This window comes from Hippocampus bargibanti, linkage group LG13, assembly GCF_051943395.1.
Source record: "Hippocampus bargibanti isolate YZ-2025 linkage group LG13, ASM5194339v1, whole genome shotgun sequence".
In the NCBI taxonomy this organism is placed as follows: Eukaryota; Metazoa; Chordata; class Actinopteri; order Syngnathiformes; family Syngnathidae; genus Hippocampus; species Hippocampus bargibanti.
Window position 1 is genome coordinate 117,880 of NC_142746.1, and position 21,092 is coordinate 138,971.

Consider the following 21,092-nt stretch of genomic DNA (forward strand, 5'->3'; position numbering starts at 1 on the left):
TTTGGATTGGACTGGATTTACCTCGATTCATCTCACAGTCGGTGGATAAATTTACATTTCACAGCAGCAAAGTGATGAAAGGACTGAAAGAAGTAGAAAAACAAAATACATGAGCGGCTAGAAAGGCAGCCACTCTCGCGGCGCCATCTTGAAGTCAAAAGAACAAAAAAAAAAAACAACTAAATAACAAATAATATGACGTGAAATCGGCACTTTGAAATATCACCGTTGTTAGCGGGAAAACATACTGGGTAATGTCATAACGAAACCTGATTGCTGTCCAAAGTAAAATGAGATCAATTTTAGTGACACTCGGTGGCCATGTTGGGTATTACATGAAAAAAAAATCCAAAGTAAAATAATAATAATACAAATACAGTGAGACCTCAACTTACGAACTGAATTGGTTCCCAGACAGTGTGTAAGGTGAAAAGTGTGTATCTAAATAAAAATCCCATAGGAAACCATTAAAATGGGAATAATCTGTTCCCGGGTTTCCATAAAATATAGTTTTTAACTAAATAAGCCTTAAAACTACACACAAGATACCTTATTCTATGTATAATACATGTGATATTGTATTGTAATGAAAGAAATACACTGCATTGTATCATAAAGTCACAGAGAGAGGCACATTACACGAGGACTGTAATTAAAGAAATAAACTGCTGTAAAATAAAGTTTTATTGACATTTTTGATGGTCGCTGATGGCTTATGGAAGGTGTCAGGGTTGAACCCAAAACATTATCACCAATTGTGAAAGAAGACACAAAGACGTAAGATTAGACTTGCAAGGAGAGTGTTCAGAGACTGTTCAGTAACATTCATCCGACCCACTCTGAAAACAATCTCTGATCTCCTTGCTTTTATTGAAAGTTTGTGAGTGCCTGGTTACAAAGGTCTCTGTCACGTTTTGCGAGGTGGTGATGGCGAGTGCGGATCCCAAAAAGCAGGCAGGAGGGAGCAGGAGGTTGTTTGACAAATTGTATTAAAATAAAGGTCAGCAGGAACAAAATGTAAAACATCAAAATCATCTGAAGAGAAAAAATACAAGTATCAAAAGAAAATCAATTGTAAAAGTCCGCCAAGGTTACACAAACACATGCACAGCATACAATGCATGCGATTGCAGACAGAGCATGCAACAAACATGCAGCAAACAATGAACCGACACCGGATGGTCGTGCCGGGTGTCCTTTTAAGTGTCAGTGATTAAAACGACCAGCACCTGGGAGGCAGCAGGCAGGGCTGACGTCGCTACCCGTTGGTCGCCAATCTGATCGGGACGGCCAGCACCTGTGCAGGTGCAGGCGGGGCCGACAGTGCCCCCCGTTGGTCGCCAACCAGATCATGATAGTCTCAACCGTCTAAAGGGTGGGGGAGCACACCGGTTGAGACTGGCGCAAAACACAAGCATATTTTGAGAAAAGCAGAAAAGACCATTATCACTGTATATTTTTTCTGGAATACCATATCTTGGTATAATGTCTTTACATAACGCTTTTGCTACGGTAAGTGCATCTGGATGTTTTGTTGGAAATAATTCAATCAATTTAGAAAATGAATCTATGATTACCAAACAGAATTTTTTACCTTCACTTTGATTCAATTCAATAAAATCCACGTGTATATTTTGAAATGGGTAGCTTGGTTTAGGAAACTGACCTCTTTGTGGATGTAGATTACCTTGTACATTATATTTGGCACACACTAAGCATGCTCTACAAAAATTTTTGGAATAAAAATGAAAACCATATGTTGTATATATAGTTGATATTAAGCTCACCATTCCACCTGTAGAGACATGAGATTTCGCATGACTCAATAATGCAGCCCATTTATACAAATTTTTCGGTAGGATAGGCTTATTTTCTGGACAGAAATATATACCATCATCTAAGTGTGCTCCCTTCCGGAGCCACATATCTGTTTCAGGTTTGGGGGATTGTTGTTGCATATCACGTAAAATCATCAGAAGTAAGGAAAACACGAACAGCGCCAGCAGCAGCTTGCTTAGCAACTTTGTCAGCAAAGGCATTGCCTTTAGACACAGCATCAGTACCGGAGGTATGCGCTGCGCATTTGCAAATGGCTAACTTAGTGGGCAATTTAATGGCTTGCAGTAGATCAATCAGTAAGTGCGCGTGAGTAACAGGTTTACCAACGGACGTAACCATACCTCTATTATTCCAATATTGAGCAAATGTGTGTGTAGTTGCAAACGCATATTGACTATCTGTATAGATGGTAACACTTTGCCCGTCATCAGGTTACAAGCTTCAGTAAGCGCAGTAATTTCAGCTGCTTGTGCAGAATAATGTTGGGGTAAAGCATCAGCTTTTAAGATTTGATCATACGTAACTACAGCATAACCAGTTCTTGTCTTTCCCAGATCATCCTTTCGTGATGAACCGTCCACAAACAAAGTACAGCCTTCAGTTAAGGGCGTGTCCTGTTAGTCTGGCCTACTCTTAGCAGTCTGTTCAGACAAGGCTTGACAGTCATGAGGACTGCCATCCTCACTAGTAGGTATAAGAGTTGCTGGATTTAAGGCTGTACACCGTTCTATTGTCAAGTGTGGTAATTCCTGGTTGAATAGTATGCTACGGGACGTAACTTACTACCATGCATTTGGGTTAGGACAGATGGCCTTTACAATCGACCATTTGGTAAAAGGTTTTATTATAGTCAGGCAGAGCTAGTGTAGAAGTGCTGACCAATGCTCGTTTGAGATCACAAAAGGCCTTTTCTGCCTTAGGAATCATTTTGTTCCACTTCTAAATTATACTTTTTTTTATCCAATACGGTAACAGTTTTAGTGCTTCTGGATCTTATTTTTCTACCACTGTCCAATCTTTACATTCTAGGTTGTCTATTTCTTTTTTTTTTATGTTGTTTACTTTGCCCTTTTCCCATTTTGGCAATTTGGTCCCAACTATGATGAGTGCTCCTAGGGAGTCCTAATAGTTGGGGATGTTCTTAGTGAGGTGGTGATCAATGCCTTATTGTGGTAACTGTCAAGCTTCTACCCCGGTGAGGGTGGACAATTCTTGCCTCTGCATCCACAACAAGTCACCACTTACAATCTCACTGTTTAATATGGAGTTCGAAACCTAGTGGTAATCTTACTCCCATTCACACACACACATGTTCACACACTTTTAACGCCTTTTCTTATTTTGCCAGAGGACGCCGCCGCCCCTTGCAGAATTTAACTGTATTTATTTTGCCAGAGGACGCCGCCGCCCTTGCAGAATTTAACTGTATCAACAGGCGAGTCTGCCCTCGCGCTGACTTTAACTGGTCTTTACTTTTACCTGATAGAGTCTACAGTTGTCAGGGTTTTACACTTCGTCGCCTAACTCGTCTCCCTGAATACCGGTATTTTTATGTCACTTTTCACACATTCATTCCTTAAGTGAAATATTTTACTCACATCTCCGTGTGCCTGGGTCTCCGTCAACCTTCGGATCCCAGCCCGAGAGGGAGGAACCAGTCCCGGAAAGAGTGTTAGTTGCTGTGGCCACAGACTTGCCTGGATCTCTCTCCCACGCTGGAATCGTCAGGTTTGTTGGAATCCGGCTCGAAGGACCAATTTAATGTCAGGGTTGAACCCAAAACATTATCACCAATTGTGAAAGAAGACACAAAGACGTAAGATTAGACTTGCAAGGAGAGTGTTCAGAGACTGTTCAGTAACATTCATCCGACCCACTCTGAAAACAATCTCTGGTCTCCTTGCTTTTATTGAAAGTTTGGGAGTGCCTGGTTACAAAGGGCTCAACCGTCTAAAGGGATGGGGAGCACACTGGTTGAGAAGTGGCGCAAAACACAAGCATATTTTGAGAAAAGCAGAAAAGACTGTTCAAGGAGACATTCTGTTATTGTGTCTGCACATTCTGTTATTGAGAGTCAGCATGGCTATGAGTAAAAAAAAAGTTATGTGCGTGTGTAAGTAACTTGGATAATACAAAGCAAACTAATTTACGAATATAATGTGAACATGATATACAGTTTTACTCCAACAGAAGGACAGTCACCTTCCATAAGGACTGTTGGTAACTTAACCTCTGGTGTGGCTTCTCTTCTTTTTTCTTTGGAGACTCCTCATCATTTTGGCTGATTAAAAACCTCTTAATTGACACCTGTTGCTTTCTGTAAGCGCAGAAGTGGCGTTCATTAATCACCATTCCGTCCATCGATTAATCAAAATGTGTCTAGATTGTGCCCAGGAGATTGCCCTGGCAATTGGAAGCCGTGGGATGTTGTTCTTCCGGCTATGCGCCTTGAGGATGCGCAAAAAGTGCATCTGGTTTCTTTTCTTCTGTTGGCTTCCAGCAGCTTTCTTGTTCGTTGCCCACTACAAAAGCGATTCAAGGTTAAAAAAAAAAGAACACTTTAGCTTCATTTATTCAAATGCAAAAAATAGTATTTGTTTTAAAATGACCGTCCAAGAAGCGAAAACACCGTTGTGAAAAACGAGGTGGTTACGTCATTTAGTCTTGTTCATTTAGAACGTTTCATGTGGGCGAGTTCAAAATGTCTCATTTGTGTTTCGTGGCATCAATTTGACATATTGCAGTGCTTTTTATTTATTTATTTTTGCCGCTGAACACAATCGTCGAAATTCAAATAACGCATCGGGATTAAAGTTCATAAATTGAAAATGGGGTCAAAGTTTATGAAGTTAAAATGTAATAGGCACGATATAACTAAAGTTCTTTGTCATTCTTGGCTCGCGTTCTCTTGTATGGAGATGCAAAATCAATCAATTTATTCTATCGATAGACATCCGGGTCAAGTGAACACTGGCGTATGTGGCTGCCGCTGCTCCCCCACAGAAAAACTGATCCTGTGACTTTAAAGTGACCTTGAGAGTTTTGAAAGACACTTAGAAATGAAATGTATTCTTCTTCTTCTCCTTCGTATTATTAGTATTATTAGTATTAACTCTGAAGGTGACTTTAAAGTCACATGATAAGTTTTTCTGTGGGTGGGCAGCGGCAGCCACACGCGCAAGCCTTCACTCAACCCGGAATAACTAAAATAAATAGAAAGTTAACTAGCTAGCAAATACATAGCTCATAGATACCTAATAGATACTCGCCAGATTGCAAGCTAGATAACCAGCCAGCTCGTCGATAGATAGCTAGATAGCCAGCCAGCTAGATATAAGATAGCAAATAGATAGCTAGCTAACAATAAGAGCAAATTTGATAACAACGGCAGTTTAAGACAAGAAAGAAAATAATAAAAACACTTTTACTTTCATTCCTTTCATCACTTTGCTGCTGTGAAATGTAAATTTCTCCACTGCGAGACTAATAAAGGCAAATCCAATCCAATCCAAACAAAAGTGTCTCACATATAATACATGTAACATCCGACCTACGACCAGCTCGATTTAGGACCACCCATACCTACGACCTCCAGACCTTATTTTTAAAATTTTAATTCTACGCCTGGCACCGCAACGCACGAGCAGGACGGCAACGCATACAACAATTTTGGCCAGCCAGCCAGCATGTCACTCTCGCACAGCAATCGACCGTGTGATGGCACCAGAGGCGGGGAGTTTGTGAGTCATTTAGCCTCCGAGTCGCTATTCAACATTCTGAGTGGATTTCGACTTCCAACCATTTAGACTCACCGCCATTTTCACTTACAACCATTTGGTCGGAACGGAAATCGGTCGTAAGTCGGATGTTACCTGTATATAAATATAATGGTATCAGAATCAACATTTACGAAACTAGCTGTTGATTTATTAGCGACAGGAAGTAGGTTAGCATGTCCCATAGGGCAAAGTAATTCTTCCGCAGTATCACAGGAAGGATGGATGAATTGTTTCCATTCATTCATCTTGAAAAAATGTTTCTCGTCAACGTCAAGCGGAGATGTCGACGAGGGTCGCCGTGGTAACGGGTGGCAACAAAGGCATCGGCAAGGCCATCGTGCAGGCGCTGTGCAAAGACTTCCAGGGTGACGTCTATCTCACCGCCAGAGATGAGTATGTCTCGTCATATGACAACACGCAACTTCCAAAAAGACTCGGAAAAATAAAAACCTCTTTTTCCCCGACAGGGGGCGCGGTAAGGAGACCGTAGCGTCCTTGAGCGGCGAGGGTTTGAAGGCTAACTTCCACCAGCTGGACATCACCGACATGAGCAGCATCTTAAAGGCCGCAGAATTTTTTCAAGAAAAATATGGTGGCGTGGACGTGCTGGTCAATAACGCCGCCATCAAAGGTAGCGAGCGCTTAGCTTGAAACACTGCTGGACGTAAGCGCATTGCCAACCTCAAGCTACCTCTTTTCACTCTTGGATTGTATTGTATTTTGTACAGCTGCCCCCATTTCAAGCTCAGATAATTCCAGACCCCTCATATCACTTAGGAATTAACTTTTTGTCTGATGAAAGAAGATAGTCTAAGGTTTCTAACGCTGCATTGAATGTTGATGTCGTCCTAAAAGTCAATATTCTGTGGGTCCTGCAATTTGAGTGACAATGACAAAAACCCTGGCACTGGAGTGGACACATTTTTTTGCACAACACTTGCCCATCACTACTATTATTATTATTATGATGATAATTATATCAGGGCGGCCCGGTAGTCGAGTGGTTAGCACACCGGCTTCAGAGTGCAGAGGTCGCCGGTTCGCGTCCCGGTCCGGCCTCCCTGTGTGGAGTTTGCATGTTCTCCCCGGACCCGCGTGGGGGTTGTCCGGGTCCTCTGGTTTCCTCCCACACTAAAAAAACATGCATGGCAGGCAGATTGTCCACTCCAAATTGTCCCTAGGTGTGAGTGTGAGAGTGACTGTTGTACATCTTTGTGTGCCCTGCGATTGGCTGGCAACCACCTCGTGCCCGAAGACAGCTGATAGGCTCCAGCAACCCCCGCGACCCTAATGAGCGGTACGGAAAATGAGATGAGATGAGATGATGATAATCATTGGTAGCTATTTGCTATCTATTAGCTATCTCTAGCTAGCTACATATTCACTATCTAGCTGGCTGGCTATCATTTTGAACGGATTTCATCTTATAACCATTTTTGACTTGCGAGCATTTCAACTTAGGGCCATTTGACTTACGACCGTTTGGTCGGAATGGAACTCGGTCGTAAGTCGGATATTAACTGTATATGGAAAAAGTTTGAAAATGTAGCATTCTTTGGGGTTGCGCCTTCTACACCGAAAAATACGGTAAATATTGTTGTCAGCAAAACAAAGCCTACTTTTGGCTGACTGATAGAGTGCTTATGCACATTAGTAAACATATTACGTTATTTCATGTTAGTTTAGTACATATTATGTTATTGCATGTTCAATTTAGACTACATGGAATAAAGTATCAGTCAAACCGTTGTGAAAGCAGAATGTAACGAGTATCAAGTTTCAGCCTGTGTTCTTCCAACACTGAGTTGTCCGTAGCTGATTGGACAACAGATCGCTGCTGTGGACATTCAAAAACTAGTCAGAGCGGGAGCTCTTCACTTCTCTTTTTGATCTTTGTTCGTGTGCTCGTGCCTTCACGAGAGAAGTGCTTTTTCTGTCTCACCAGAATAAAGTAGTTTTTTGTTCACCATCTATCGTCGTCACTGATATTTTGATCACAGAACTTCGTTGAACACCGAACCACGAGAGAAACAAGAATTTGAAACCAACACTGACCTTTTTTTTGTCATCTGTGTTCAGTGGCCGACACGACACCCTTTGCCACGCAAGCCGACGTGACGCTGCGGACCAACTACTTTGCCACGCGGGACGTGTTGACACACTTCCTGCCGCTCATCAAAGTAGGAGGTAAGCGGCGCACACGCGCAGGCTTCAAAGTTGAGACCGGCGAAGAAACGCAAGGTGGCAATGTGCTTTTTCAGGCCGCGTGGTCAACGTGTCGAGCTTGGTTAGCGTGCGCAACCTGAACGCCTGCAGCGAGGAGCTGAAGGAGCGTTTCCGTAGCGACGACATCAGCGAAGACCAGCTGACGGCACTCATGACGCGTTTTGTGGAACTTGCCAAGAAAGGACAGCACAAGCAAGCAGGGTGGCCCGACACCGCCTACGGGGTCTCCAAGATCGGCGTCACGGTACGCCGGCACTCGGCTCCACAAATGTATTGAGACGCCTGTACTTGACAATAAGGGAAGGTCAAAGGTCAACATGATGATTTGGACGTATACGGCCGTGAAGTCGAGCAAATAATTAGTGAGACACCTGTCGGAAGTGACGTGTCAAGAAAACACAAATACAGTCAAAGCTAGGTTTTTGACCATAATCTGTTCCAGAAACTTGTTCAAAAACCAAAACATTTCGCATTGCAATCAATGTAATCAATGTCAGATTATTTATTGATCTATTTATTTTGTTTATGTATGTATGTATGTATTTATCAATGTATTTTATTTATTTAATTAATTATCTATGTATATATGTATGGGGTAACATCTGACTTACGACCTAGATCCATTCCGACCAAACGGTCGTAAGTCAAAACGGTCATAAGTCGAAAACCATTCTAAATGATGAATAAAGACTCGGGGGCTAAATGTGGTGCCATCACACGGTCGATTGCTGTGCGAGAGTGACATGCTGGCTGGCTGGCTGGCTGGCTGTCGTACGCGTTGCCGGCTTGCTAGCGCGCTGCGGTGCCAGGCGTACAATTAAAATTTTAAAAAATAGGGTCTGGAAGTCATGGTCGCAAGTATGGGTGGTCGTAAGTTGAGCTGGTCGTAAGTCGGATGTGAGTTGTATTTAATTATTGATCAATTTATTTACTTTCATGGTGATTGTCCAATACAAAAATGCCTGCTCACAATAAAACGCGACACGAGGATAATGACAATGAGACACGACAACAGGAAGTGACATTAAGGAAGTAGTGGGGAGGGGAGTTGAGTGGTGCAGTGGTTCAGGTGCGCTCAGTTTGCCCGAGAACCCATTTTTGGTTGTAAACCGAGGCATGAAAAAATGGGAAATTTTTGTGGTCGAAAACCGAATTGGTTGAAAACCAAGACGTTAAAAAATCAGGTTGGACTGTATTTATAAATTGGCAGTCTGAACAAAATGCGGGGGCACATACAGGAAGTGAAAAGCAAGGAAGCAATGTGGAGTTTTTGGTTCATTGAAAGGGAACACTTCCAGTGGAGAAAAGGTCGTGATGGAAAAAAGTCAAGAAAAAAAAGTTTGAACGAAAGTATCCCAACCGACACTCGTCGATGGACAAAATGTGTCATACCTCAATAGGGCGTCTTGATGGCTAAGTGACTGTCGGCGTGTGTTTTGTCAGGTGCTGTCCATGATCCACGCCAGGCGTCTGTCCAAAGAGAGACCAAACGATCAGGTAAAGAGTATGCGGCGGCTTATTGGAAACACCCCCTGCCCCCACCACATACCCCACTCGGTGGAATGCAATTAACTCATTCACAATTTGAAAATATAACATTGAGCGCCATTCCCGGATTTGTTTGGGTTTTGGTTTTTCATACTTGGGTGCCGATAAAGTGCTGGACATGGCGTCTTCCAATGTTTTTTTTTCCCTTCCACAAAGGGGCATCATTTCCTTGTTTTCCATGTTAGCGCTGTTGTGAGCAATTCAGCTGTTGTTAAAGCGCTATATAAACTCAAATGGATGTACAGTGATACCTCACCTTACGGACTTAATTGGTTCCCAGAAAGTGTGTGTCAGGGGAAAAGTTTGTCTGCCAAACATTTATTTTCCATAAGAAACCATTTAAATGATAATATTCCGTTGCCAGGTCCTAAATAAGCCTTAAAACGACACAAAATAATGTCTAATAAATGTGCTATTGTGTTGTAATGAAAGAAATAAACCGTACTGTATAATCAAGTGGTTTTATTGACCTTTGTGATGGTCATTGATGTAGTTGCCTCTTGATGATATCCGAATGAAGTTGCCGTGCTTTCTCGGCGATAATACCCTCCCTCACTCACACTATCCCCTACTAGCTGCTTTTCGTTCATCCAAATCAACAGAAGTTTTTCAACCTGAGACTATTGCGTAGATAACAGTCACCCTTAGCCACACGTAGCAATGGTCGACTTAGCGTACTGGTACTCTGACGCTAAGTCACACAAACGCACACCTCGTTGGTGTTTTTCGATGATCTTCTTCTGCTCAACCGTCATTTTCGTTTGTGTCCTCTTGGGCTTAACACGAGCCTGTGGTGGGGTCTTTTTCAGTCCCATAATGGCAAAAGTACTCCACTCGATAGGAAACCAGGTCTGCACTCAAAGAGAGTGGGTGTGGAAAACTAGCCGCCAGCCACTGTGGCGCTCCGTGTGGTTTTGTTCGTTTGCCGAAAACTAGTTCGTCTGCCAAGATCATATTCACACGAATTTAATGTTGTTAAGGCGAAAAGTTTGTAAAATAAAGCGTTCGTAAGCCGAGGTATCACTGTATTGTATTTTGTACATCTGCGCCCATTTCAAGTTCAAGATAACTCCAGACCCATATCACTTAGGAATGAACTATTTTTTTAGGTTTCTAATCTTCTTCTTTTCCTTTCAGCTTTTCCCCTCAGGGGTCGCCACAGCGAATCAATGTTTTGTGCATCCTCTTCTTTTACACCAGCTCCCTTCATGTCCTCTTTGACCACATCCATAAACCTCCTCTTCGGTCTTCCTCTCGGTCTCCTGCCTGGCAGTTCAAGGCTCAGCATCCTTTTCCCGATATAGTCGCTCTCTCTCCTCAGGACATGTCCAAACCATCTCAGTCTGACTTTCTCTCCAAAGCCTCGAATATGAGTTGTCCCTCTAATGTACTCATTCCTGATCCTATCCAACCTGGTCACTCCCAAAGAAAACCTCAACATCTTCAGCTCTGCTACCTCCAGCTCTGCTTCCTGTCTTTTCTTCAGGGGCACTGTCTCCAGTCCAAACATCATGGCTGTTCTGACCACTGTTTTATACACTTTTCCTTTCATCCTAGCTGAAAAGTCAAAGTCAGCTTTATTGTCAAATATGCTAATATGCATGACATACAGCACAGATGAAATTACTGTCCTCTCGGACCCAGCATGCAAGGCACTTATAATTACTTTAACAAAGATAAACATGAAAACGCCAATTTGCCGGGAGAGGGGAACCGCTGCGTGTTCACGTGCCGCCATCTTGGGGAAAAAAAAAATGAAAAAATAACAAATATGACAACACAAAGACACAGTCATTCATTCTTCAGGACTTGCTGTATCCTCTTTGTGATGACATGAAGCAGTTCTAGTCGAAACCCTTCTATCGCACATCACACCTGACATTTTTCTCCAGCCGCTCCAGCCTGCCTGGACACGCTTCGTCACCTCTTTTCCACACTCTCCATTGCTCTTGCACTTGGATCCCTCTCATTCACACATATATATTCCGTCTTGCTGTGACTGATCTTCATTCCTCTCCTTTCCAGGGTATATCTCCACATCTCTAGTTTCTCCGCCACCTGTTCCCTGTTCTCGCTACAGATCACAATGTCATCTGGAAACATCATGGTCCAAGGAGATTATTGTCTAACATCGTCTGTCAGCCTGTCCATCACCATAGCAAACAAGAAGGGGCTCAGAGCTGACCCCTGGTGGAGTCCCACCTCCACCTTGAATTCCTCAGTCATACCGACAGCGCACCTCACAACTGTCTTACAGTCATGATACATGTTTTGCACCGCTCTGACATACTTTTCCGTCACTCCAGACTTCCTCATGCAATGCCACAGCTCTTCTCTGGGCACCATGTCATACGCTTTCTCCAGATCTACAAAGACACAATGCAATTCATTGTGACCTTCTCTGTAAGCATTCTTAAAGCAAACACTGCATCTGTCATACTCTTTTTTTGGCATGAAGCCATACTGCTGCTCACAAATGTTCACTTCTGCTCTTAGTCTGTTTCCCAGAGTTTCATTGTATGGCTCATCAACTTTATTCCTCTCTAGTTAGTACAACTCTGCACATCTCCTTTCTTCTTAAAAATGGGCACGAGTACACTTCGTCTCCATTCTTCAGGCATCTGTTCACCATCTAAGATCTTGTTGAATAACCCAGTTAGGAACACCACCGCCACCTCTCCAAGACACTTCCATACCTCGATTGGTAAATCATCAGGCCCGAGTGCCTCCTCTTCAGCACCCTCCTCACTTCATCCTTGCTAATGCTTGCTACGTCTTGGTCCACAACAGTCACGTCTTCTACTCTTTGTTCCTTCTCATTTTCCTCATTCATTCAATTCTTCAAAGTACTCTTTCTATCTTGCCATCACACTACTGGCACCTGTTAATACATTGCCATCTCTATCCTTAATCACCCGAACCTGCTGCAGGTCCTTACCGTCTTTGTCTCTCTGTCTCGCCAGCCTTTAAAGATCAGTCTCACCTTCCTTGCTGTCTAGACGAGCATACAAGTCATCATAGGCGTCTTGTTTGGCCTTTGCCACCTTTACTTTAACCGTGCACTGCATCTCCTTGTACTGCTGTCTACTCACGTCCGTCCTCTCAGTGTCCCACGTCTTCTTTGCTAACCTCTTTCTCTGTATACACTCCTGCACCTCCCCATTCCACCACCAAGTCTCCTTATCTACCTTTCTTCCACTCGATACATTAAGTACTTTCCGACCTGTGTCTCTGATTATGTTTGCTGTAGTTTGCCAGTCATCTGGAAGGACCTCTTGCCCACCCAGTGCTTGTCTTACCTCCTTCCTAAATGTCATGCAACACTCTTCCTTTTTCAACTTCCACCATTGTGTCCTCACTTCAGCCTTTGGTTTCTTCATCTTCCTCACTGCCAGCGTCATCCTACACACCACCAACCTATGCTGTCTGGCTACACTCTCACCAACCACTACTTTGCAGTCACTGATTTCCCATCTGTGTACTTCTGCCTCCACTCTTGTCCGTCACCCTATGTTCCTGTCTCTTCTGAAAGAAAGTATTCACAATAGCCATTTCCATTCTCTTAGCAAAGTCAACCACCATCTGTCCTTCAGCGTTCCTCACCTGGAGTCCAAACCTGCCCATCACCTCCTCATCGTCTTTGTTTCCTGCGCCAACATGTCCATTGAAGTCTCCACCAATTACAACCCTCTAACTTCTCGGGATGTTCTGTATGACTTCATCAAAGTCCAACCAAAATGTCTCCTTCTCCGCCAGCTCACATCCTACTTGTGAGGCATACAAACAACATTGAACATCACACCTTCAATTTCTAGCTTCAGAATCATCATTCTACCTGATACTTTTTTTACTTCTAAGAACTTCCTAACAAACTCCTCTTTTAAGATAACCCCAACTCCATTTCTCTTTCTGTCTTCACCATGATAGAACAACTTAAACCCTGACCCTAAGCTTCTAGCCTTGCTCCCTTTCCACCTGGTCTCCTGGACACACAGTATGTCTACCTTCCTTCTCTGCATCATGTCAACCAGCTCTCTCCCTTTACCTGTCATTGTTCCTACATTCAAAGTTCCTACTCCTAGTTGTATACTCTTGGCGTTCCATTTCTCTCTTTTCCTCCGGGCACACCTCCCTCCTCTCCTTCTTCGACCAACAGTAGTCCATTTTCCACTGGCACACTGAAGGTCAACAGTACCAATGGCGGCTGTTGTTAACCTGGGCCTCGACCGATCCGGTATGGGATTCATAGGTTTGATTCGCATATTTGTTTTGGCAAAAATGTTTACGTCGAATGCCCTTCCTGACACAATCCTCTGTATTTATCCGGGCTTGGAACCGCCACAATAAGACACTGGCTTGTGCCCCCTTGTGGCTATAAAGAGTTTGATGTTTCTCTTTATTTGTAAGTAGGTTCGATGTCAGATCTTCCAGGCAGATGATGCGCAGAGCTTGATCGTGGCGTAGAGTCGAGCAAGTCGTGCTGTGAAACTCCGTGCGATGCTGAGCAGGTCTCTGCGAGCGGTGCGTCTGACTGGGTCTGAGTCCGAGATGAGTCTGATATGATTCTGCCCCGTGGTTCGCCCAATCTCTCTGTCCCGCGACAGCTTCTTTTATACAATTTGCAAGCGTGTGCTATGCGTCAGGGTGATACGCACATCAAGGAGATCAAGGAATTGAAAGACATGAAAGTGTTGAAAGGCGCACTTCAAAATCATACACTCGTGTGACGCAACAGCTACATTTTTTTTCAGGTTTCTAATGCTATATTGAACGTTTATGTAGTCCTAAAACTCAAAATTCTGCGGGTCCTGCAATTGGAGCGACAATGCCAAAAACCCTAAAACACATTTTTGTACATGGTCTGGCAGTGAATGAGTGAATTGTACGATGCTTCTGCTGCTCAGATCCTGGTGAACGCGTGCTGTCCCGGCTGGGTGCGTACCGACATGGCGGGCCCCAAAGCCCCCAAGTCCCCAGAGGAGGGCGCCGTGACGCCCGTCTTCTTGGCTCTTCTTCCCGCCGGAGCTTCGGCGCCTCACGGCAAGTTAGTGTCGGACAAAGAAGTCCAGGTTTGGTGAAGTCCACCATGTGGCCTTTTCCCGCCGGATGACATCACTGGAAGGGGCCGTGCAGCCAAAAACCAATGCAATGTTTCCACAAATTAAAAAACACACGAATGTCACATTCAACGACCAATAAAGGAAAGAATGATTTTCAACAGTATAAACATGCCACTTACCAATATGTGTCCATCTTAGGTGTCCAAGTCATGGCCTGGGGGCCAAATCTGGCCCACCACATCATTTTATTCGGCCTGCGAAAGCAAATCAAACTTGTGAAATTCCATGCTCATCTATCGAGCTAGCTAGCTACGGAGCAAGCTAGCTATCTCTCTTCCCATTCAGCTAGCTATCTAATGCCTGACATCGCATTTTGGTCACGGCCAAATTTGCCATGGTGGTTAGCTTCCTGCCGTTTGTCGTCGCAAAGGACTTTTCATGATTCTGTGTCTGTGTGATTCTGGTCATTATTATCGACTTGGTGGTATCAAGGTGTCTGTCGTCAATAAAATCAGTCAATGGAAAATGAATTGGATTGGACTGGATTTACCTCGGTTCATCTCACAGTCGGTGGATGAATTTACATTTCACAGCAGCAAAGTGATGAAAGGACTGAAAGAAGTAGAAAAACAAAATACATGAGCGGCTAGAAAGGCAGCCACTCTCGCGGCGCCATCTTGAAGTCAAAAGAACAAAAAAAAAAAAACAACTAAATAACAAATAATATGACGTGAAATCGGGACTTTGAAATATCAAGGTTAGCGGGGAAAACATACTGGGTAACGTCATAACGAAGCCTAATTGCCGTCCAAATTAAAATGAGATAAATTTTAGTGACACTCGTGGCCATGTTGGGTATTACATTCCAAAAAAAAATCCTAAGTAAAATTACAATAATAAAAATACAGTGAGACCTCAACTTACGAACTTAATTGGTTCCCAGACAGCGTATGTAAGGCGAAAAGTGTGTATCTAAAAAAAAAAATCCCATAGGAAACCAGTAAAATGGGAATAATCTGTTCCCGGGTTTCCATAAACTATAGTTTTTAACTAAATAAACCTTAAAACTACACACAACATACCTTATTCTATGTATAATACATGTGATATTGTATTGTAATGAAAGAAATACACTGCATTGTATCATAAAGTCACAAAGAGAGGCACATTACACGAGGACTGTAATTAAAGAAATAAACGGTGCTGTAAAATAAAGTTTTATTTACTTTTTTGATGGTCGCTGATGGCTTAAGGAAGGACAGTCACCTTCCATAAGGACTGTTGGTAACTTAACCTCTGGTGTGGCTTCTCTTCTTTTTTCTTCTGAGACTCCTCATCATTTTGGCTGATTAAAAACCTCTTAATTGACACCTGTTGCTTTCTGACTTGGAAGGTCTTACGAAGATGAGGCATCTCATTATTGTTCATCATGTTGATGATTGTCATAGTGATGGAGAATAATAATTTATCATGTTTAAAAGTGCCGTGCTTTGCTGACCAACTAAACAATAGGCCTACAGTCAAAAGCGCAGATGGCCACAGTAAATCTGAGTGAAACAGTCACGGCAAGGTGAACTGTCGTCTCCATCTAGATTCTAGAAGGTCCGGCCTTGCACAGAATTTAGGGCTTTAGATACTCCTTTTTCACCAAAGTTATTTACGGCTTAAACATCCTGCACAAGCGCCAGATTACAAATTTATCAGTTCTTGGAAAAGACAACCAATTAAAATGTCTTATGTTTTACTGCTTGCAGCTGTTGGTGCTCAGAACGCCCAGAGGCGTGGCATTATAATCAAGAAAACTATGTTTACTAATATATCACAGTAATTTACATATACTCTCAATAAATAGCTTGGCAGAGGGGCGCAGAATTCAGACGTATGTCATCTGATGACCGCGTCTCCTGCCGGCAGTGGGGACAATCTTTCTGGTTCTGAGTCTCTGTTCACGGTGTCTGACTGTCATATCTCTGTCACATAGCCAGTCTTTTCTGGATGGAACTGTTTGGTAAAAGCCTCCACATCATTCCACTTTGCCAACATTGCCTTCTCCTCCTCATAGCCCTCAGATGTTCTCGAATCATCCGTAACTGGCTTTAAAATCCTCAATAAGCGGCGAACTTCCAGGTTGGCGTATGGCGATATCGGCGTGAATTAGCCGTGCTTTCTCGCATAAAATCGCTTTACTCACGCTGTCGCCGGATAGCTGCTTTTCGCGAATCCAAATTTTTTTCAACTTCTTCGATTGCCCGAGACCGTCGCTTTGAGAGAACGGAAACACCTTTGGCAACAGACGCACCTTTGATGGCTTTTCTGTTCCGGAGAATGGGAGCAATGGTTGACTTAGTGATAGAGTGCTTATGCACATTAGTAAACATATTACGTTATTTCATGCTTAGATGAGTAAACATATTATGTTATTCCATGTTTAGCTTAGTACATATTACGCTATTGCATGTTTAATTTAGACTACATGGAATAATAAACTCATTAGTTGAATAGTTTTGAAAGCAAGATGTAACGAGTATCAAGTTTCAGTCTATGTTCTCCCAACACTGAGTTGTTCGTAGCTGATTGGACAACAGATCGCTGCTGTGGACGTTCAAAACTAGTACGAGCGGGAGGTCCTGTCTCTTTCTTTGTGCTCTTTGTTCTGTGTGCTCCTGCCTTCGCTTCCTGCTCCAATGAGAGATGTTCTCTCTATTTTTCGTCTCACTAGAATAAAGTAGTTTTGTTGTTCACCATCCATCGTCCTCGATGATATTTTTATCACGAACTTCGTTGAACACCGAACCAGATGAGAAACAAGAATTTGAACTGAACACTTAGCATAGCCGTGCTCGGCCACTAAATCACACAAACGCACACCTCGTTCGTGATTTTCAATTATCTCCTTCTACTCAGCGACTGTGATTTTATTTTGTGTCTTCTTGGGTCGAACACGAGCCCGTGGTGGGTTTTTTTTTCGGTCCCATCATAGTAAAATGATCAGCAAAAAGCTCCAAGTAGGCGATCGACGTGTGCATTCAATGAGAGGGGGTGTGGAAAGTAGCGCCGGCTGGAGCGCTGCTGGGTCGTGTGCTTCCGCCGAAGATCACTCCGCCAGCCGTGGTGGGTGTGTATTATGAAAATAGTGCTTATGATAAGGTTTAATTTTCATAAATTTGATGTTCATAAGACGAAAAGTTTGTAAGATAAGGTGTTTGTAAGTTGAGGTCTCACTGTACATTTCATTTTATGCACCTTTCAAAGCTCTCAAGGACACTTTACAGACACAATCAAGCATAGCTCAAGACAGTTGAGATGATGGTGGACTTCAGGAAACATCCATCACCACAGCTACCCCTCACACTGTCCAACTGCTTGGTGTCAACCGTTGAGACCTTCAAGTTCCTGGGAATCACAGTCTCCCGGGACATGAAGTGGGAGGTCAACACCAACTCTATCCTGAAAAAGGCCCAACAGAGAATGTACTTCCTGAGGCTGCTAAAGAAGCATGGCCTGCCACAGGAGCTGCTGCAACATTTCTACACGGCTGTCATGGAATCCATCCTGTGTTCTTCCATCACCGTTTGGTTCGGGGCCGCCACAAAAATGGACAAAATCCGACTCCACGGACAGTTAGGACGGCGGAAAAAATCATTGGCACCGCCCTACCCACTCTCGAGGACTTGCACACTGCAAGAATCCAAACTAGGGCGCGGAAAATCCTACTGGACCCTCCGCACCCTGCCCACCACCTTTTCCAGCTACTCCCCTCAGGCAGGCGCTACCGATCCATGCACACCAAATCCAGCAGACATTTAAACAGCTTCTTCCCCCAAGCCATTAACTCTTTGAACTCTTTCAACAGTAGCCAAAATGGAACTGTATAGTGCCACTTAGCAGTTTTTTTGACGACGATACTAGTGCAGCGTGTTCTACCCGAAACAAATTCCTTGTGTGTTCTACATACTTGGCAATAAAGATGATTCTGATTCTGATTCTGATAGGTACTATAATAAATGATCGCAAACAGAATGCAAAAAAATGAAATACAATTATAAATAGAAACATGAGAGAGAGAGAGCTACACCGAAAATGCAAATTTTAAATAGGTTGCTTTTGAATGAATGAAAATCAGATGAATTTTAGTGACACTCAGTGGCCACGTTGGCTATTACATGCAAACTGACGAAGCAGTTCGGATAACGGATGCATCGATGCAGCGTTTCAATTAGCAACTTGAGATGTGGCGTACAATTAAACACCCTTTGAAAATATCTTTTTTTTTAATCCCGGTTATTTCCAACAGGTTGATAAATGTTCCGTGACTGACAGCGTTCGCCACTGAATTGTTGTTTTCACGCCTAGAAAAAGGAAAATGTCAGCGTGCGCGTTAACAACCGCTCTTGTTTGTGTCATTGTCGCCGCATGAAATAAGTCAAGATGCCCAAATCCTCTTTTGACTTCTTAATGGCTTCATTCCGACAATGAAACCTTTTCTCGTGGGTGCGTCGAGCTAGCCTTAAAAAAACCCGAGTGTGTGCGTGTGGCGTTGCCGTCGTGTTGACATTTTGCCTGCTTTGTCTTGACACGAGGCGACAACGCGTCACGTCGAGTCAAAGGATCCCACTTGGCATTTTACTCTCGGGCTCGATGTCGTCAAATGTTGTACACTCATGAAAACAAAGGACGCACGTACTGGCGACAGCAGCATCGTGGAAGGCGGCCAGGGGGGGAAAAGAAAGAATCTTGAAAGCAGTGGTTGTTTTGTAAAGTGCAGTGATACCTCGGCTTACGAACTTCGTTGGTTCCCAAAAAGTGTCTGTAAGGCCAAAAGTTCGTCTGCCAAACATTTATTTCCCATAAGAAACCATTAAAAATGAGAATAATCCCTTCAGGTCCCCATAAAACATCCTTTTCTCTACGAAATAAAGGACAACCGACATCAATTTTTTGTTTCCTAACTGACATCAGAAAAACATTTTATAGCATCTAAAATAGCCAAAACACGCAGTATGATATTTTTAGTCAAATGCAAAACACTAATAAAAATGACTTCAAGTGTCCAAAATCTGCAAAAAATTGAGCTGCGAATTTGGCATTTTCAGAAAGTCCCGCCCCCAGTTCGTGACGTCACGCCAAAACGTCTTGCATTGCTGGAGAATCAAAACAATGGCTTCAGATTCCCAGAATATGCTTTCTTGTTACACATCCAGTTCTGAACATGATTCAAATTGTTCTGAAGAGGAAAGCATACATGTTTGCAATCGATTAAAGAAGTTATTTCGTGTCATTTTGAGGCAAACGGGCGGGGGGAATGTCGCACCCAAAATGGCCACCGCTGTTGTGAGGAATGAATCAGCCCGTTTCCACAGGCTGATACATTCCTTCCATGGAGCTTGGACTCCCTCTTCTGGCGGCTTTTGGGTGCAACACAAGGTTTTCAAACCAAACAGTACAGCAAAATACATTGATGTGATGGAAGGACACTACAATGCGTCTTTTTTACGGTAAGGGGGCGGTCCTTTAGTGACGTCACGTACGGACTCATCACCAACTCAAAAACAAGACTTCCTGAATGTTCAGTGCGAGTCTTAAAACGTAAAATATAGCTATATGCGGTGGAATCATTGTCAAATAAACTCAGTAGAAGTCATTTGAAGCCATTTTACAAATTATGGACACAACTTGTCCGGAGACGTCAGTTGTCCTTTAATGATATCTGAGTGAAATTGCCATGCAATAATACCCTCACTCACAATGTCCCCGCTAGCTGCTTTTCGTGAATCCAAATCAACAAAAGTTTTTGAACCTCTTCTATTGCCTGAGACCATTGCTTAGACAACACAGAAACACCCTTAGCCACATGTAGCATTGGTCGACTTAGCATACTGGCACCGGGACGCAAAGTCACACAAACGCACACCTCATTGGTGTTTTTCGATGATTTCCTTGTTCTGCTCGATTGTCATTTTCTTTTGTGTCCTCTTTGGTTTAACACGAGCCCGGGGTGGGGTCTTTTTCGCTGCCATAATAGCAAAAGTAATCCACTCGAGAACAAACCACGTCTGCACTCAAAGAAAGGGGGTGTGGGAAAACTACTCCGCCAGCCACCGAGGCGCTGTTCGACCGCGTGGTTTGGTTCGTCCGCCGAAAACTCGTTGGTATGCCAAGATTATATCCTCGCAAATTTAATGTTTGTCAGGTGAAAAGTTTGTGAGTTAAAGCGTTGGTAAGCCGAGGTATCCATGTACTCTCGAAATACACTGGAGTTGAGGAAGAAATTGTACAGCATTAAATTAGAATGGCAATTTATCACACAGCTTCTTTATTGTGGTGAAGTGTGTCATATCCAGTGGAGAGCCGAGAGACTGCTACAACTACCACCACCACTACTACTACTACTACTACTACTCCTACTACCACTACTACTACTACTAATAATAATAATAATCATAATCATAATAATAATCATAGGTAACCTTTCAGCTCTATGTGTGCCACGTGTCCTTCCTTCAGTAGATAAAACAAGTTTCCAAACGTCAGCAGCATAAAAACAAAATTAGATGAAGCCTTTTGGGAAGAGACGGGGCGGGGCAGGTGTGGAAGCCCGAAGACATTATTATTTGATATGAATCCTACAAATCACCAAAAA

General features: G+C 43.2%; 1 protein-coding gene and 1 long non-coding RNA gene across 4 annotated transcripts; one reads left to right on the plus strand and one right to left on the minus strand.

Annotated features, from left to right (window-relative positions):
• Nucleotides 1-20: 20 nt before the first annotated feature.
• Nucleotides 21-3,577, minus strand: LOC148888881 (uncharacterized). The gene is made up of 3 exons (XR_016116946.1): nt 3,438-3,577; nt 1,230-1,368; nt 21-83 (listed from the first exon to the last, which is right to left on the minus strand). It is a non-coding gene; the product is annotated as an uncharacterized LOC148888881 (long non-coding RNA).
• Nucleotides 3,332-14,982, plus strand: LOC148888882 (carbonyl reductase [NADPH] 1-like). 3 transcript variants are annotated; one of them, XM_089012450.1, is made up of 8 exons: nt 3,332-3,382; nt 3,479-3,567; nt 5,894-6,011; nt 6,086-6,249; nt 7,698-7,805; nt 7,880-8,088; nt 9,288-9,341; nt 14,297-14,982. In XM_089012450.1, exons 3-8 carry the CDS (start codon nt 5,899-5,901, stop codon nt 14,468-14,470), a joined length of 822 nt encoding a protein of 273 aa, XP_088868576.1. In that variant the 5' UTR covers nt 3,332-3,382; nt 3,479-3,567; nt 5,894-5,898; the 3' UTR covers nt 14,471-14,982. The 3 variants fall into 3 exon arrangements, with proteins under 3 accessions (XP_088868576.1, XP_088868577.1, XP_088868575.1); XM_089012451.1 differs by lacking the exon at nt 3,332-3,382 and having other exon boundaries at nt 3,411-3,567; XM_089012449.1 differs by lacking the exons at nt 3,332-3,382; nt 3,479-3,567 and adding an exon at nt 4,309-4,379.
• Nucleotides 14,983-21,092: the final 6,110 nt, after the last annotated feature.

Coding starts and splice junctions, on each gene's coding strand:
- LOC148888882 (XM_089012450.1), top strand. CDS start 5,899: ATGTCGACGAGGGTCGCCGTGGTAACGGGTGGCAACAAAGGCATCGGC. Junction 6,012..6,085: donor TATCTCACCGCCAGAGATGA/GTATGTCTCGTC, acceptor TTTCCCCGACAG/GGGGCGCGGTAAGGAGACCG. Junction 8,089..9,287: donor TCTCCAAGATCGGCGTCACG/GTACGCCGGCAC, acceptor GTGTTTTGTCAG/GTGCTGTCCATGATCCACGC.